The sequence below is a fragment of the Cynocephalus volans genome, chromosome 5 (genome assembly GCF_027409185.1).
Source record: "Cynocephalus volans isolate mCynVol1 chromosome 5, mCynVol1.pri, whole genome shotgun sequence".
Classification (NCBI taxonomy): domain Eukaryota; kingdom Metazoa; phylum Chordata; class Mammalia; order Dermoptera; family Cynocephalidae; genus Cynocephalus; species Cynocephalus volans.
In genome coordinates this window covers 150,883,207-150,902,758 of record NC_084464.1, presented here as the reverse complement: position 1 = coordinate 150,902,758, position 19,552 = coordinate 150,883,207, and the positions used below count along the sequence as shown (strand labels likewise).

Here is a 19,552-nt window from a genome sequence, read left to right as displayed (position 1 = left end):
CAACATTTGTCCCGAGTGAGCATTTCCATACTTTTATATGCAGACCAGGGGAAACTTTCATCCCCACACAGGATTTAGCCTTTTGCTCTGCAGAGCCTAACTTTTGCAAGTGGAAGCTTCATGGTGGTGGTGGAGGACCTACGTGCCCTGAGGATGGCAGAGGACGGCTGTGTGGATGCAGACCTCCCAGACTGTAACTGCGATGTCACAAGGCAGGCATCTCCTTGAGTTTCTTCTGTTGTACATAGCTTTCATGTTACGTGGGGTTTATTGGATAGATGCTGGAAGCTTTAATCTGGGATTGTTTTTACCAACGTTAATTGAAGATGGTTGGTGTTAGGAAACTGTTGACCGTGACTCCTAAGAGTTTTCCTTGGTTTGTTGTCTTGTCCCCCTAGTGGGCATGCGGCGCTGGATGGAAAGGTTAATGGACTTTATTATGACTTGGTATTCCAGTTGTCTCTGGACTATATGCGTCATACAAGGAGTATGACTACAGTGGAGAGGCTGAGACACAGGGAAGAGATTCAGAAAAAGACTCAGTACATCATCTGCCATTTAAAGCATAGGCTTCTGATGAAACTGAAATTCAGCCATAGCCAGTTCCCAGCTTGGTAGCGGAAAGCTCTCCCTTTAGTGAATGAAACTTGTATTTCTGGGGCCAAAAGAGTTGTGTGTGTGTGTGGGAGAAAGTTGCTTTTAGTTGTGTTTGTCAGTAAATTTAGGTCACTGATTAATACAAAGCTTATAAAATATATCTGCAAAATGTACAAATTTATATCTGAAATAATAATTTAGTACATTATGCAAATATTTAGTCCATGATATTTTTCAGTTGAAATAACAACATGACAGAAATGTTCATTTTGAATTTTTAAAAATGTTGTTCTTTTGCCGTATCCTTCCCCCCGAATAAATACCTATAGATGAGTAGGATTTCTAATGGTACTTTGGGTTCTATTGTATTTGGATTTTCATTTTGTTTTGGGTTATGAATATACTAAATTAATATGAAGGAAAATAGTGAAATATTTGTAAATATATTAGTTTGAAGGAAAGTAGTGAGATATGTAATATACATGAAGATACATAAGTATATATGTATAAATATGAGGGTACTCAAAAAGTTTACGGAAAGATTCGCATTATCCTTTTTGAGGTATCCTCATGCATATATGTGTGTGTATACATTCATGTGACAATGTTAAGAAGCTGGACAATTGGATTTAATAGCAGAGTCCTTCTCAAGAAAGGTCAAGTGCCTGTGATCCATGCTGGACAGTGAAAGGAGAACCATAAGCTGCAGGGACTTAACAGATTTATCAGGCTTGCTAAACTTATCCAGACATGTGATGTCTGCAAGCATCTATTTTGAATTGTAGTCCTGGAAGCTACCAAAAGGAATGCTGCTCAAACTTCTTACAGTGATAAATAAAAATACTGTGACACTTTCCCCAAGGATTTCCCATAAAGAAATAACAGAAAAAACATGGGGCATTTCTCCTGAAAAAGAATGATCCCTGTGTTGCAAATATCAAGTTTAATAAGCCGAGGCAAATACAATGGGGGCTTTACTACCCACCCACCCCCAGCTCACACCCACTCCCCCCAAACACACACACAATGTATTTTGCTATTTGTAGTAAAATACACTTTTTAAAAAATGAGAAAGGAGACCACTTAAATGTTCACCCCCACTGACTTTACTAAATTTATACTTCAGTTTGAAAGAGGAACTTGTCTCTAATGGACTATGTGAATAAGCATTTCCATGTCACGATGCCCTTGACATATTGCACACTAACTGCTGTCACTTGGAACTCATTCAGTACTATACAAGATTACTAATCTTGTAATTTATTTTGCTAGTGTAGACAATCCCCCGGAACAGTAATTATTTGCATCCCTTTATGCTTTGGATCTTTTGATTGTACTGTGAGTTTTGAACCAAGAAAATAAATGAATTTTAGTCCTTGACAAATGGACCATTTGCAAATGTTGGTCCTAGAGAAAAAGTTAAGTATACATTTAATATCAAATAAATTTTTTAAATTAAAATATGTTAATTAAATAAAAATATTTTACTTAGAATACTAATTATTAATGTTTAGTAGGCATTTAAATAGTGTCCAACTGTGTGCAAAGCACTGAGTTTAGCGTGGCAGGGGGAGGAAAAATGCAAACGTGGAAATTCACGGTTGCATCTGTTCAAGGAACTTACCATGGAAGAGACCAGCTTGTGTATAAATAATACCAGGGAGTTAAAATAAGGGTGGGAAACACACACTCCAGCCTCTAGAAAAGCCCTGATGATATCATGAGGTTGCTATCAAACCCCCTCCCAAGGCACAAGTCAGCATCAGATCCTACCAAATCTGAACACAGGAAGCTGGTCAGGTGGGAGAGGTTGTTGAGAGGACATTCTTACATTAATCATACATATCACCACAACCTTTGTTTTTAGAGCAATCTGTGTACACTCAGCCACGTTAGGCCCTCAACGGGGACTCAATAATTTATTTTTTTTGTTATTACTTGATAATAATAGAGTTGAGAAATACTACCTGTGTCCCTCCCAAACTGCTGCTCATGCCCTGACCACATTAGGAAAACTGTTTTTAAAACTAACTTATCTGTCCCTGCCCTTGTGCCCTTGACCTCTGCCTCCCCTGCATCCTGTTCCATCATCTGTATTCATCTATAATTTCTCTCCTCTTTCCACTCTGGCTTCTTCCACGTGGGTTCCTAACTCTCTGCCTGAAAACATTCTGAGGTTATTCCAAATAATAAACTATGTCAAACAAAACAAAGCAAACAAATCAATTTTTCCTTGAAGTCAGATCATTTTAGACATCTCATTGCATATTTACTTCTCTGTATTGCCTACTTTCTTAAAATAATTAACTACACTTCCTTGCTATAGATGTCTTCCTTAGCCTGAATGCATTCTGTTTTCTGTTTCCACAGACCTGATAACTACTCACTGAGTCGGCAGAGCCTTCCACCTGCCAGAGCATGGGTCCTCTTTTTAGTCCTCATCATACTGCTCTGCATTTGACAAAGTGAACCAGCCGTTCTCAAATTTTAGTATGCAATTTGGAGTACTTGTTAAAAATGCAGATTCCCTGGCCACACCCTCCCCCAAAGTCCTGATTCAACAGGACTGGATTGGGGTCTAGGAATCTGCATTTATATGAGGCAAACCAGGTGAATCTGGTGCAGGCAGCCTTGGGATCACGCTTTGACCAACACCTTGAAACTTCCTGAGTTTTGATTTATGTTACACTTTCCTGGTCCCCTTCCTTTTTTTCGATTTTTTCTTAGTCTGTGTTTCCTCCTTCTATAACCAGCCTTTTAAAATTCATTTGTCTTAATTTACACCCTCTCAGGATGAAACTCATCCATTCACAGGGGGTCAACTCTATGCCAACGATGTTACATCTTAAACTGATGTTACAGACTCCTTCCTCTTTTCTGGACCATGGAACTACATTTCTATGTGTCTGTACCTGGTCATTCAGATTATGATATCCCAAACTTAATGCAGCGTTAATCCCAAGAATTCACTCCTCTTCCTGTGTACTCTGAGGCGACTACCTCCACTTACTTACCTACCCAGAAAACACATCATTTTTAACTCCTTCTGCCTCCTATCATGTCAATTCACGAATTTAGCAATGCAGCCCTCACCTCTCTTTCCACTCTCCCCAAGTGTGGACTTTTGATCTAAGCTGTTTGGATGATTCTGCTTCCTGAATTGGCTCACACGATGTCCTCGTTTCAAACTTACATACTCAGAATCAGAATTGATCTTATCATTTCTCGGCTAATAAATCTTGGCAAAGTTCCTGTTATCCTGAAAACCGCATACAAACTGATGATCACGTTTTTACAGGATCCTGGTAATCTTCCTCCAGGCCACCCGTCTTCCTGTCTCTCACCACCCCACCTCTCTTCCGCTTTTCTTCCTCATCCTGTAGCCCGGCCTCGCCAGCACTAGTGCACTATTTGCCTTCAAAATCTCTGCCTTTCTTCTCTCTGTTTTCTAGGCCAGAAGTGTTCTGCTTGGCTTTTATTCACCTTTCAAAGTCTAAGCTCTTCAACGGCGAGGTTGAAATTTCAGTTTTCACTGCATTTCTGTCACCCAGCACCATGTCTGCCTAGCACCATAAATGTTTGCAGAAGGAATAAAGAGATGAACAAATGGTGAATGAATGAATGAATGAAGTGTTACCTGAATGTGGCCAGACAGAATTGATCACTTCTTATATAACCAGAGACTGGGTTCATTTCTTTATTTCTTCCACCGTGTGTTATATTTCACTGCTATGTGTCCAAATTTCCAGTCAGATAGTACATTCCATATGAGAAAGAATCAAGTCTTCTTTTATATTTGTTCTTCCGCATCTTCCACGTAACATGTCCACATGTTATGTTAGGTAAATGTCAGTCTTAAAGAAAGCATTTTTTTCACTCTTCCTGGATAAAAATGGGAAAAGATTTTTTTTTTTTTTTTTTAAAAAAACATGCTTTGTAGTGAATACTGTACTAAACTAGGTTCTGAAGGTGGAAGACTGGATAGTCCTATTGCCCTCTGTTGCTTGCAACCCAACAGGTCCTCAGTTACCTTTAATGTGATCTGTCACCGATAAAACTTGAATTGCTTGAGTGCAGGTGACATTGCACTGATAGTTTATCTTAAGTGTGTTTCTTTTAATTGAGTTTCTGGCCCAAGAAGGCCAAATACAACCCACCAGGGCTGATGCTGTGTTTGGTCAATATAAGAACTGTAACTTTGTAATCTGTTCAGTGACAAACCATGAGAAATGTTAAAAACTTTTGTCTCTCAGATATTCTTCATAGGAGTATAAATTATATTATTTGTCGGAATACGTTTTGTGACAACCATGAGGTTTATGTTAAGTATAATTGTTAATATTTATTGAATATTTCCCATGCACTGGCACCCTACATTATTCAACTTATTTAAATCACACAAGCACTCTTGTACTCTATAAAAATCCCCATTTAATTGATGAGGAAACAGACACAGGAAGGTCGTACAACCTGCCCAAAGTCACACAGTCAGTAAGGGGCTGAGCCAGGATGGACCACGGCAATCTGGCTTTAGCCCCAGGCTCTCTTCTGCACCTGAGGGGATGGTGCATGGGGCCTCTCACTGAAGCTAAATGTTGCACCTGCTCTGCCCACAGGGTAAAGAAGCTGAAGGAGACTCTGGTGGCTGTGCAGCAGCTTGACAAGAACATGGGCAGCCTGCGGACTTGGCTTGCTCACATTGAGTCAGAGCTGGCCAAGCCAATAGTCTATGATTCCTGTAACTCAGAAGAAATACAGAGAAAGCTTAATGAGCAGCAGGTAAGACTTGAAATTAATTGAAATGAAATAAGCTTTGGAATGCCTGTCCTGAGGTGGTGACTCAGATGGAGTTCAGGAGGAAGGTAGGCAGGACTGGGGAGAAAGGGGGGCTTTGTCTGGGCAGGTGTTTAGGGAAAATAGGTTCCATGTCACCACAGAGTTGACTCTTAAAAAGATGCTTGTGCCACGACACTGTTGGCGTCATTAGTCCACCCAGAAGCTGCTCTACGATGGTAGGTAAGGTTCTGTTGCAATCGTGTATACAAAACAGTGCTGACAGATCTGTCTATTATTTGTGGGCACTAGCTCACTAGCATAGACTTAGAAAAAGCCCTTTTTTTCTGGGTAAATTGTTTAGAGAAACATTACAATGCATACTTAGAATTTTTAGAGTTTAGAAAATTTTGTTTTGCAGGGAGGATAGCATGACCTCCAGACCACACACTGTGATTTCACCTTCACATGGGTAGCAAAGTCAGCACATCTCACTGGCAACGATGTACAACCCAGCAAAGCAAAAGAGGATGACCCTAAAAAATGCACACAGAGAAACGTTCCCTCCCACTCCCCTTGTTTATTCTTACTGAGTATATCTGACTCCAGCTGACAGCAGTAGACACCATAAATTTTTACATAAGAAGAATTGTTACTCCATCGCTTTAGATTATTTATGAAAATTCTCTGCAGGCTCTGGTTCCTTCCATTATATTTAGGCCATTGTAGTCAAGTTGCTTAACTTAAAAATGCTTAAAATGTAAATAGCACCCTATTTTTAAACTCCTATAAAATAGTTTATGTACTTTATTTTATAAACTAAGCCGATGAGAATAGGTGTTAAAACACGGTTTTAGGAGTTGGAGTTTTTAAATATTAAAATTAGCATCGCTTTTAACAAAATTTTGTTAGCAGGACATTTTTCAATTTTTATAAGATTAGAATTTTCTGATGGACACTGATGTTTGAGATCCTAATGATTGAACTGTGGGGATCATGATTGGCTTTCAGGCCCCCAAATTCTTCTGGAAAACACGGTAATGATGTGTACCAGTGATAAGAGCTAAAATGCTAATGGCCAGTACTGTAATTTAACAAATGTACAAAAATCAAAAAGTTAAATATGGCAAATTGCTCTTGTGCATTTATAGCCTCACCTACTACCCCAATAAAATAATAGTAAAGGGGGGAAAATATCAAAATCCACAATGACAAAGAGAACACAGGAGAAAATAATAGAGCTAACAGACATCCCACGGAATTTTGGAAGATAGAAAGTGAATAGATGAATAGTGATGTCCTTAGCAGAACGGAGGGTGGAGAAGATTCATCCAACCATAGAGTTCCAAGAAGGCTCAGAAAGTGGAGAGAAGGTAAACCCAAAAGTTTGATTGTCTGTAGAGCAGTAAAATGGAAGATTACTTGAAAGTTTGAATAAGGAGTGGTTAGACTGGCAGATCCCTTCTAATCCCAGACAGCTAGGCAACTCTGCTTTAGATACTCTGGCAGAAGACCAGAGAATTACTCTCTGGAGAAGGCAGACCAAAGAGACCTTGGGTTTGGGTATCTGGACACCACTAGGGCTAGAGTCACTATATTAAAAATAGGGCGATGAAGTGAATGGCTCTATACCAAATGACATGACCCCCACACCACTTCCCCAGCTTAACTCCCACAATATCAGTAGCCAGGCTTGTGCCCCAGCCAGAAGGTTGGAGCGGTCCTTTCTGGCGAAACTGACCAGACAAGAGAAAATACTTTCAGATAGTGATGCTTATGGCAACCCAACAAAGGCCAGGTCCCTGCCAGGCTCCCCTGCAGGGACACCTCCTGGTTGGCACATCTTAGAATGCAGATGCAGCCCCCAGGGGCTGACTCACTCTTAAGTTGTGTGGATAGGCAAAAAATCTCCAGCACTTAAGAAAGCCTGTACCATGAAAGAAAAGACCAAAAAAAAAAAAAAAAAAAAAAAAAGAAAGGAAGAATCAGAGGAAACACATTGTAGAAAGAGGAAGAAAACTTTAAAAATTTTTTTTAATTTAAAAAAAAAACTCATAGAAGAGATTTTGCATTTATAAAAAAAATGCCTTTAAAAAAAAAAAAAAAAAAAAGGAACTTTCAGAATTGAGGATGTCTCCCAAAATGTAAAATGAATTAACTAATTAATTAAATAAATATATGAAAAATAGGTGAGAAATAAAATTAAGGATTAATGCAAGAGTTTCAAAATTCAATACAGTTATTTCATAAAAGTCCCAAAAAGAAAGAATAGGGAAAATGGACAGAAATTATCAAAGTAGTCATGTAAAAAAAAAAAAAGAAAAGAAGCCTCAAATGAAAAATATTCACTTCCGGATCATAAGGGCCGGACAAGTGTCCAGGAAAATGTAAAACAAAGCAATACTGTCCGAGGGCACCACATTATGAAACTGCAGAACACAAGGGATAAAGAGAAGATCTTTAAGGTTTCCAGGGTAGAAAAAAATCCAACTTCTCCAAAAAAATGCTGGAAGCTAGATGGCATTGGGACAATGCCTTTAAAAAGCTGAGAAAATTATTTATAATTTAGAACTTTATATCCTATCATCTATTTATTTCTTTACTTATTTATTTATTGGCAGCTGACCGACAAGGGGAACCGAACCCTTGACCTTGGTGTTACAAGGTAGCACTCTAACCAACTCACCTAATCGGCCAGCCTTATCCTACCATTTAATATGTAAAGTTTTTACCTCTTATGCACCCATTTGCAGGAAGCTAATAGAAGGTGTGCTACGTACACTAAAGACTAAAGGCAGAGGAAAAATAATATTCAACTCAGGAGAAAGAGAAAGGGAATTTACAGGATGAAGGTGAAGGGAAGTCCCTGATGACAGCTACACTGCAACCTAGAGAGGCCCTGTCTGGACTGGATCTTGGGCTCGGGGTGTTCTAGGAGGGAGGTTTCCAGGGAGCAAGACAGTTGAATTAGATTTCCTGATGCACTTAACCACACTGGAAGGAGTTTTATTAGTTCTACAGGAGAGAGAACAGAAGCAAGCAATACAAAGTTGAAAGAGGGGTAGAAGATTGTTAATTCCAGAAAAACAATAGTTATATGAGAAAAGAAATGTAACCATAGCATATTTTCTTGCTCAAATATGAAAAATATTAGATAACCATAATCATATAAACAATTATTATTGCTCCAGCCATAAGTTGTGCTATAACAGTTATTGGAGCCTGGTGAGCTATGTAGAGATTTATTCTTTCTCTACTGTAGAATGTCAATAATTCCAAAACTGAAAAAATCAAGAAATACTTATATAAACAAGTTAGTTAGAAATATAGAAGTAAATACCAAAAAAAAAAAAAAAAAAAAACTACAAGAAATGGAGATGGTTGCTTGTGGAGACGAGGAGCCAGGGTGGGAAGAGCACTGCTTCCTTAGAAGCCATCTATTAGTTTCTGACTTTGGAGTCTATTAATATATGCACATATATCTTTATAATTAAATTTTAAATTAAAGTTTTCAAAAAACTGTACACTGATGGTTAAATGTAAAGACTTCCTGGATTGAAATTCTGGCCTCTCTGCTTTTCTTCACAACCCGGGGCAAAATAATTACCTATTTTAACCCTCAGCTGCAAGACATATAAATAGGAGTTTATAGAATGCTGATAATCAGAATACATACTACACAGTGTGATTGTAAAAATTAATGAAAAAAGCACTGAACATAGTGCCTAGCAGAAAGTGTGTGCTTAGTAAACTTCATTTTTATTATATCATGTTTACTACAGTTTTCTCTGTGGAAAATGTTTGAGAATGATTCTGCAAAAATTATACTCTTTGGGATCTATGTTGTAAAAAACAAATTAATAGTAATCTGTCTCCAAAGGGGAAAAATTCTGACAAATATTTAAATGGACAGATTAAATTGGTAACACATGCATTTTCTTCTGTTTCCCTACGTGGAGTTCTTGTGTGTTTCTCTTGCCAATGTACTTAATTCTTGTAGACGTAATTGCACAGAACTGTATGTGGACTTGAGATGACTTTAGAAAACAATTTGTCAAATTTCTCTTTGCTATAAATAAAAAAGAATAAATTCATAAACACTACATGAGGATTGGAGACCACATTACTAATTGAGGTTAAAACTGAGATTAAAATCTTTCTCTGTATTAGGGCACGTAGATATGAACATAAAACTCTTCAAGCCTTAAGGTTGCTGTTTCATATATTAATTTTAACAAAAACTTTTGAGTACTTAGCAAAAAATAAATCAAAATGTTGTAACTTCTTTAAATGCATGGATTATATTCAGGTGCCTAACACTTCTTCCAAATGTATATCCTTGTAAAAGATGTACTTTAAGACCTCTAATTTAGTTGGTGATCTTATCCACAGAAGTCTCTGTCTTTGAGCAAATATTGAGTTTAATTTTTGTAATATTTTATTTTTTTAAGCCAACAATTTCTGTGATATATTCTTTCACACAAGTGAAAGAGTTTATGTGAGAGATTTGAAAGGACTGTTTATTAAAATAGAAATATTAATAGAATTTATCTTCTAGTGTCTAGTTTATAAAATCTCCAAAAATTAATTAAAGGCACTGTTATTACATTTGACAATAAATTGGCACTTTCAAAGACATTGGAACATGGTGTCAAGAAGAAAAATAAGAGGAAGAATCACAAGAATATAAATCCCCGGTAGTCACTTGAAGACTTAGAACAAGGGACAAGCTAGGCAAATTTAACAACCGCATGAAAGAAAACACATACGGACGTTGATGAAAAGGCCAAGCAAAAAATAGTACCAGTAGAGATCACTTTTAATAATGGAATACTTTGAGAAAATTGGGTTAAAAGCTCAAAATAGAAAATAATGTACATTTTGGATTTACATTCTATGCAGTTAATATGAATATTTCACATTGTAGGACACTGGGAAAACTCAGTGCCTTGTTTTTCATCATATACTTTCCATTTCTGTCATACATTTAAAATTGCTCTCTATAATAATGTCACGCACGGTATGGAATGTAGGTCCCTTAAACCAGGGTACCTTTTAATGATGGTGGAAGTAACTGTTTAAAACAGTTGGTGGATCTTTGGTGTTTAAATCCTAGTTGTTAAGTGCCAGCTCCTAGCAGGTACACATATGTTCCATTGATTGATGGATTGATCAGTTGATTGATTGGAATGGAAGTGATATATCTACGAAGCAGAGACTGGGGCAAGATTCATTTTTCAATCATTAAAGAAGCTAGTTTCACTCTTAGTGTAGTCTGATTTTATTTTGTTCAGTTTGTATTTTGGCATTTATCACATGGCCAAAATATTGCTAGATCTGTTTTTTTCTCATACTTTTGAGCTTGCCAGATTTCATAAATGAGGCTCAAGAAACTTCATGCATTCAAGGAAATGAAACATTTGTCAAGGTTTATTTAGCCTAACCATTTAGCAGTCAATTAAGACTGCTGCAGTTTCTCTTGTCTATATACATAGAATTTTTGAATAAAGCATGTTGCATTCCCCTGCATTCCTCTCTCCCCTGCAGGAGCTTCAGAGAGACATAGAGAAGCACAGTACAGGCGTCGCCTCTGTCCTCAACCTGTGTGAAGTCCTGCTGCACGACTGTGACGCTTGTGCCACCGACGCCGAGTGTGACTCCATCCAGCAGGCTACGAGAAACCTGGACCGGCGGTGGAGAAATATCTGTGCTATGTCCATGGAAAGGAGGCTCAAGTAAGCTGAGATGTTCAGTCAGCTAGGGAAGAAGAAAGACCAAAAAGAATAAGAAAAAAATTACCCAGAGTATTCATTGTTCAATATTTCCTTTTGGTCACGATGTCCAAAAATAGCCTTAGCTTCCCAAACTTGCTGTCATCATTTCTTAGTTGGGAAAATAAGAAGGTGTAAAGGTAATAAGTATAACAAGCCAAGTTACGTTTTACCTAGCAGCTTAAATATAGTACAGAAAAATAAAAATATGTCTTTGCCAAACCTGTATAGCAATACAGCATTTGTGGCTGTGGAAAAGTACCATTCTTTTTATTAAAAATTAAATAATAAAAAGAATCACACTATTTAAGACTATTGAGATTTTAGATGGCAAAAAATTATGTATTACAAAATTATCTAATGACTTAAAACACAAAATCATTGCGCTCCTGGTGAACTGAAGGCTTAATATTTGTGTTGCTATCATAGGTTGACTTTTTTTAGGGTGATTTTGACATTGGACTTAAATGGGTTTTCAAACCTTAGTTTTATTTTAGTGGAAGAGTGGCCTGAGTGTACACTGTAAAAATGTTGTTGCATTTCTAAACTTCCTTGCACATATGCTGGACAGCTCGCATTATGTGTTTATGATATTCAATTTGCCTAATTCCAAAACCAGAGCTGCAAGACATTTAAAAAAAAAAAAAAACAGCTGTTTTATTTTAGCTCTAACAGTTGTCTCTTCTTCTCTGTGGTCAAATTTGGCTCAAGGCACAGTGATTGTGTGGCACAACAGTTGCTTGTTTGGACCTCTTAATCTGGTTGCAGGCATCCAACAGGGTTCTGGAGTGTAAATGGTCCCAGATAATTTTCTGTCCTCTCATTTTCTGTCTCAGAATCGAAGAGACGTGGCGATTGTGGCAGAAGTTTCTGGATGACTATTCTCGTTTTGAAGATTGGCTGAAGATTTCAGAAAGGACAGCTGCTTTCCCCAGCTCTTCCGGGGTGCTCTATACGGTTGCCAAGGAAGAACTAAAGAAATTTGAGGTGATTTATAATTCCAAATACTTAATCCTTATTTTTCTATTAAAGCAGCAGCTGGTAGGTGGTGTTCCAAGACATTAACTAACATTCACCCACACATTATTTGCTCCAGCAGCTGGGTGATGACTTTGTAGCCACCTTTATTATTACCTAGTAAGTATACAAAAAAAGGAAAAGGAGGTTTTTATTTTAACTTAAAGTTATTAAGAATTACAAATGAAGTACTAATGAAGAGGAAACATGAATCATGATTTGTGCAAAAAAAGATTGTGGCATTATTTCTATTTTGTAATTCTTCACAATCAACCACCTCCTAAGATTAAAATATGATGGCTTTCCAAACTCTAAAGAAATCTACCTTCCAAATATATTTTCTTGATTTTTTTTTTTTTACCTAATTGGAGCATAGATCTATACATTTTTTAATCATTGATAAAATAGAGTAAGCTCCAGAACTGAATAAAACATTTTCATTATAATCCATTTCTGATTACACAGTGAAGACCAGTGCTGTTCTTAAGACACCAAGACTTTTGAATTACATAGAGACTAAAACAGCACTAGTGTGATTATATTCATAAAGGAATCATTAAATAATTGATTCCAGTCCCTTTCCTATTTGCACAATCTTGAGTCCACTCTCTCTCTGCAATACAATGAAACTCCAACTTCTCAGGAGCCTCTCATTTTCAGAGCGGACCTGATATAGCCTAAAGTTGACCATTTTTTAATTCAAAACTTCGTTTCTCTTCAGTTCCCACTGATATACAGATGTGTACTCATGTATATTGACAGCAAACAGTTCTGATGCATTATGATCATTGTTGGCTGCTAATTCTGCCCCAAGATCCTCAAGATGTTTAGAAATAAGACTGAAAATCCAACTAAATTCAGCTGAATTCATTTTTACCTTGATACACCAGTTAACTAGGCATTTGCTGAGGCCTGTTATGGGAAATACAAAGTTTCCTTTTTGTTCTTGTGGTGGTTAAAAGCTGAGTCATAGATGGACAGAATCCATAAGAATGTTCAAATGCTATGTGAAATAAATAAGAGTTATTATGATGTCTGAATGGATTAATATGTAACTATACCACTAAACTCCAGAAAAAGGAAGTTTTCCCATTTGAAAACTTCTAGTAGAAAGCCACAGTAAACTCTGCAGTCGATTTCAGGTCATCCCAATGTGAACTTTTGGTAGTGGAAGTGCTACTGTACCGCATTTTATTACACACAGATTCATAAAGGTTAAAACATTTTATAATTGGCTTATACTACAAAGCAGAATACATAAGATCTTTTTTGGTGCTATTTTAAACTCTCAAATTTTATAGCAAAAGTTAGCATATAGTTAGCTTCTATAATATTGATTTTATCATTTATCATTATTAATCTTGTAGTTAACTTTCTTAAGAGACAGAAATAAATCACCGAAACGAAGTTTGGCTTGAGGACAGTCTTTAGCCAGTTCAATTGCATGAATGTTTGGAATGGATATAGGGGTTCTGGGGTACCCACCTGAGTGCCATGCCATCACCCCACTGGGCACACACATACTGTGACTTCCAGCAATGGCAAAAGCTGAACATTTCTTACCACTTCTTTTGCTGGGGAAATAACTTAAATTTCTATAGAATAGAAGGTTGGATTTGCTAGGATGAAGGCTTCTAAAGCAAATCTTAGAAGGAAAAATATTTGAGACAGAAATGTAGTAGCATTTGAACAGTGTGCTGAACTAAAGAAACCAGAATTTGGGGATTTACATGAGTACAGTACAATTAATTAAGTGTAAATTTTTTTTTGCCAATAAAAATCAGTCATAAATCATAAAATGTGTTCAGAGGGAAAGATAAGCTTCATATTACAGAGAGAAAGCAGAAAGTTATTTTATCTTCGGAATCTCTAAATGATGCCCAGTGCAATCGAAAGTAATAGATGAGGTGGTGCACTAGCTCTAACATGTTTTATAAAATCTGAATAATTCATGGGAACAACAAAAAGGAAACAGAGCATGTTCCAAACTTTTTGTTTTTAAACGTAATGTTACTTGTATTTTATTAAACTGCATTTCTTAACAGTTAACAACAGCTTGTGTTTAGAGGGCCTTCTGCAAAAGGTAGTTTTTATTTTTTTCCTAATGGACACCAGAATTAAGATGATTTCTGGATTTTTAGGAAATTACATATTTACAAATAATCAGTTCTATTATAGATATATTGTTCCAATATTGATGCCACATTTCAACAGACATATATATTTTTGTAATAGTTGGTTTTGTGGGTTTTGTGGAAAAATTTGTTTTCAGGCTGTCAATTATTTTAAAAGCTGTGTGTGTGTGTGTGTGTGTGTGTGTGTGTGTGTGTGTGTGTGTGTGATATACATGTTTGTAAATATACATGTGTATGTATATTTATTTATTACCGTTCCCCCTTTTCTTTCATATTTTTGATTGATCCACTTCCTTTTCGTAAGTTACTCTGCATTAATGACGGAAAGTACACTGTTGTCAGAAATGGTCCTTCTCCTCTGTGCTGGTGGAGATTCCCATTCTCCTGACACTGCAATATGAAAACTAGGAGCCATTCCTGAGAGCCCTTTGCTGACCTCCCACACTGCTGTGCCCCTCGGTGTCCTTAGGCTTTCCAGCGACAAGTTCACGAGAGCCTGACCCAGCTGGAACTGATCAATAAGCAGTACCGCCGCCTGGCCAGGGAGAATCGCACGGATTCCGCGTGCAGCCTGAAACAGATGGTTCACGAAGGCAACCAGAGATGGGACAACCTGCAAAAGCGCGTCACCTCCATCTTGCGCAGGCTCAAGGTCTTTATTACGCCTCATCCATAATGTAGAAGCCCAGAGGACGGGGGTGGGCCATTTGAACACAACATTGAGACACAATTTTCAGTGGCTTTGTAAGACTGGGATGGCAGGAGGGGTGGGCAGGGGAGAGGATGCGGAGGAGGACTGCAGGCTTCTCGTTGCTTGTTGAGAAAATGACTTTCCGGAAAAATGCTGGAGTTGGCTGTGCCATCTCAGTCTGCTTATGTGGACTTCTAAATTCTTATTGTTTTCTTCTCATGTCCAGCATTTTATTGGCCAGCGTGAGGAGTTTGAGACTGCACGGGACAGCATCCTAGTCTGGCTAACGGAGATGGATCTGCAGCTCACTAATATTGAACATTTTTCTGAGTGTGACGTTCAAGCTAAGATAAAGCAACTTAAGGTAATAGATTCGTTATTTTTCAAGTTATCAAGGTGAAGAAAGTCTGAAAAGGAAAGGATTTGTAGCTCCTTTCGTGAAGAACATCAGAAGGAATTTTTAAGAGACTCATTCTTAATTTCAAAAAAAATGCAGATGGTATAAAAGATACTAAAAATAAAACAGAGCACTACCCAGAGATAACCACCATTAACATACATACTTTTAATTAATCAAGTTGATTGCCAGAGTATTAGGTAACTTTTTGGTTTTTTCTGATTTGTTTCTAACATCTTCAAATCGTTCATTTGACCCTCCATGTTCCAAAGCAATATAACTTTCCTACGCTGGGATTTCATTCATACTGTATTCTACATTCTTAGATGACAAGTTAATTTTAAATACATTTTGTATTTTTTGCTAAATAATTCGAACACAGTGGCTAGCTAGAAATTTAAATAGGAAGGATATACATCAGCCATAAGAATTTCCTAAAAGGAATAGTGTTGAACAAATTGAATAATCTGCAAGGCAGCTTATGAAACTTTCTTCCCAAAGGATATAGATAGATGGATAGATAGGTTTTTTAAAGAATACTTGTGATGTCCATAACCTTTTGGTTGTTGTCACAAAATGAGGCAGTTACCCATAATCATAGATTCTTGGGATGAAAGAAATCATAAAATAGTAAACCTGCTATTCTGCCCAACCCCTCCCTGCCTTTGCACCTCCAACTATCCCCTTCCACATCCCCCCAACCACCACTCTCCAAGTCATTTCACAGGTAAATCAGTATTTAAATTCTTCAACAGGAGATTTCTACCAAGTGGTAGTTGAATTTTTTGTTTTGGACTCTGGCAGGATCATGGAACTCATTACTACCCTCTCTTCTAACAGCCTCTTTCATCATGGGACAGTTTCGACTCTTCTAGAACTTACTCTTGTACCGAATTAAAACTCATCCCTTGAAACTTGTCCCCAGTGATTTAACTCATTTGCACCATATAGAAGGAGCCTAAATAATCCTCCCAGAAGTCCTTGTTTTTCAAATCATTATAACTGTACCTGCTTATGTCCTGAAACAAACAAACGAGTCATCTGAGAAGAATTCATGGTGGTATCATTTGAATGGCTTCTCTTAGTCCTGTCTGCCATAGGATCAGGATATCTAAAATTAAAGTGTTCAGAATATTTCTTTAAAATGTTAAATTTATTTCAGCGGCAATGTATTCACTGCCGTTGCTTCATCTGAGATAACCAGTGCTAACAGCATTATGATGTTTGAGTTTTTTTTCCTGTTATTCTCTACCTACATTGTCTGTGGTGGTAAATTTTATTAGTCAAAGGCTTTTTTTCTGATCATGAAATTCTTATGATTCCATGTCTGACTCCTGCTCTGGCTTACAGTTTTTATGTTTTACTTTAGAAAGTAATACCCTCTTGGCTTGTCATTGTATATGGTAAATCAAATATCCCCCACATGCTTTTTCTAATGAAAGGAGAAATACGTATCTAACAGTTATTTTTTATCAATGTGAGCAATAAAAAAATGACATGAGATTTGTGCTCCCTAGGCCTTCCAGCAGGAAATTTCATTGAACCACAATAAGATTGAGCAGATAATTGCTCAAGGAGAGCAGCTGATCGAAAAGAACGAGCCTTTGGATGCGGCAGTCATCGAGGAAGAGCTGGATGAGCTCCGACGTTACTGCCAGGAGGTCTTCGGGCGAGTGGAAAGATACCATAAAAAACTGATCCGCCTGCCTGTACGTAACATTTATTTTTTCATTGCCCTTAAATCTAAAGAGAATTCCTGATGTGGGGTTAAGTAGCATTGGATAGTGGGTAAGAGCCCAGACACTGGAGCCAGAATGCCTGGGTTCAAGTCCTAGCCTTGACACGTGTTGGCTCTGTGACCTTGGTCAAGTTACTTTACCTTTCTTACCTCAGTTTCCTCAACTGTAAAACTGGTTGAATAACAGCAGCTACCTGTGGAAAAAGATTGCTTTGAACATTAGATGAGTAAATATAAATAAAGAATTTAGAAGAATGCTTGGCATATATTGGCTGTGGAAGATAAAGAAGTCTCTAGAAGAAATAAGAAGATAAAAGTGAGCAATGTAGACAGTTGTTCAGTTGATGAGGTTGTGTTTAGGTGAACTGTTTTCCTCCATTTTACTAATTGCTATCACAATCCCATCTCATCTATAGAACTGTTATTATTAAAATATTTGGAATCTTCTGTGATAAAATAAACTTCATGTCTGGAATATAAGGTAAGAAGGATAAGCTAAGGCTTTATTAGCAGTTTCCTTTTGTTTTTGATATGTGCCATTGTGTACCTGTTGTTTTGCTGTTAGGCTTCCTTTATTTATATTATCTTATTTAATCGTATATCAATTCCTTGAGGTAGGTTTTAATATTATTCCCATTTTACTGTAATAAAACTGAGGCTTATGTAGGTTAATTTATAAGATGTTCTTTAAAAATGATCAGAAGATTCTTATTTATTAGTCGATAGGAAGTTAAAGCTATCCCCACATGGTAGGCAGGTGGCCCAGCTAATCACTGAGATTCGCTAGAGGAACACCCATATCAGTCAGGGGGGAGTCTGACCCTGCAGTCACGGAGCTGGCTTGTCTTCACTTCCAGCTGCCTGACGAGGAGCCCGACCTCTCTGACAAGGAGCTGGAGCAAGGTGACTCGACGGCCCTCTCGGACCTGCGCTGGCATGACCCGTCCGCAGACAGCGTCCTGTCCCCCCAGCCATCCTCCAACCCCTCCCTCTCACTGGCCCAGCGGTCTGGACGAGACACCCCAGCCAGCGTGGATTCCATCCCCCTGGAGTGGGATCATGACTATGACCTCAGCCGTGACCTGGAGTCTGCAGTGTCCAGAACTCTGCCTTCTGAGGACGAAGAGGGTCAGGAAGACAAAGATTTCTACCTGCAGGGCGCTGTTGGCTTATCAGGTAGGAAAGAGCCTTTCCTGCATGCCAGCTTGAAGGAAAATAAAAGGGAGTTAATATTGTACTGGAGACATACAAGCTATCCAGAATCAGTTTTCTTCTTTCTCCCATTAGGGGGAATTGCACTTAATCGAACAATTAGATATGAATGTGATTATCAAATACAAGTATTGGCATGGCCTTTGGTTTACTCCACATGTACATGTATTTCTGGTACTAGGTGGCAAGCACTTTGCTAAGTACAGAAGATACATAGTTCCTTTTCTTCTTGAAATGTTGTAGAATGAACTCAGCAAGAAAGGCTCCAGATGCTTGGAAGGTAGGAGAGTCAGAAGGTTTATTACACGTGGGACCCAGGTGAACTCTTGTTCTGAAATCCTGGGACCATGAACATGAGTTTGACAGGGTTTTTATAGGCCATAAACTTATGTTTAATTTATATCTTAGACAAACAGCTGTTGGTTTTAGTTTCTTCTCACCCATGTGACAGGCAAAATTAGAAATGCAAGCAGGGTAGGCTAGCGAGATTACAGAAGCAGAAATGCCTGCAGGCAGTTGCTTATTAACTAGGCAGAGTTGGGGGCGGGCGCTGGGAGATAAACACATTTAGTTACAGAGGCATTTCAATCAAAATTTTTATTTTTGAATTCTCTCATCAAAAGAGCTTACGCTCTAGTGTGGAACACAAACAAATATATAAGAAATGACCAGGTGAGCTGTTTGGTGCTGGGATAGCAATGTACATGGTGGCCTGCAGGTCAAGCACAACCATAGGGCAGCTAACCTGGAGGTATGAAGACAGCCTTCGGGGTGGGGGGGGGACTTTTGAGCTGAGCACAGGATAAATAGTAGTCAATCAGGTGGACGCAGCAATGTTCAGAGGGAAAAAGGTGAGGAAGCCATTCCAGCCTTGTGATTAGCCGCGGTGCTTGTGCTCCTCTGAATTTTGTCCAGAATGACAGGACTGTTGGATGGGTGGCATGGAGTGGACAAAGTTGAGGCTGGACAGGCAAACAAGGACCTGGTCATAAAGCAGCCTGTTCACCCTAGAAAGGAGCTTGGCTCTTCTCGTACAGGTGATAAGGAGCCACAGCAGGGTCTAAGGGAGGGAGGTGATGCGATCGGATGCATGTTTTCATGTTGTATCTGTCTAGATTCCATAGGGAGGAGGGCACATTCTGTAGGGAGAAAGAGAGTCCAAATGGAAATGTTTTCTACTCCAGGACAGAGACAGGATGGGGGCTGAACTAAGGAAGCAGC

The 19,552-nt window shown here is 38.2% G+C and overlaps 1 protein-coding gene across 2 annotated transcripts in view; it reads left to right on the top strand.

Annotated features, from left to right (window-relative positions):
• The window catches only part of SYNE1 (spectrin repeat containing nuclear envelope protein 1), a 422,354-nt gene that overhangs the window by 379,210 nt on the left and 23,592 nt on the right, over positions 1–19,552 (top strand). The window contains exons 1-8 of one of the 2 annotated variants that reach the window (XM_063096992.1): positions 7–212; positions 5,214–5,376; positions 10,918–11,105; positions 11,978–12,128; positions 14,763–14,945; positions 15,211–15,348; positions 16,899–17,090; positions 17,977–18,295. In XM_063096992.1, the coding sequence (XP_062953062.1) occupies positions 121–212; positions 5,214–5,376; positions 10,918–11,105; positions 11,978–12,128; positions 14,763–14,945; positions 15,211–15,348; positions 16,899–17,090; positions 17,977–18,295 (1,426 nt within the window). In that variant the 5' untranslated portion in view covers positions 7–120. Of the gene's footprint in view, positions 1–6; positions 213–5,213; positions 5,377–10,917; positions 11,106–11,977; positions 12,129–14,762; positions 14,946–15,210; positions 15,349–16,898; positions 17,091–17,976; positions 18,296–19,552 lie in introns of those variants that run through there. The other variant, XM_063096991.1, reaches the window with a different exon arrangement.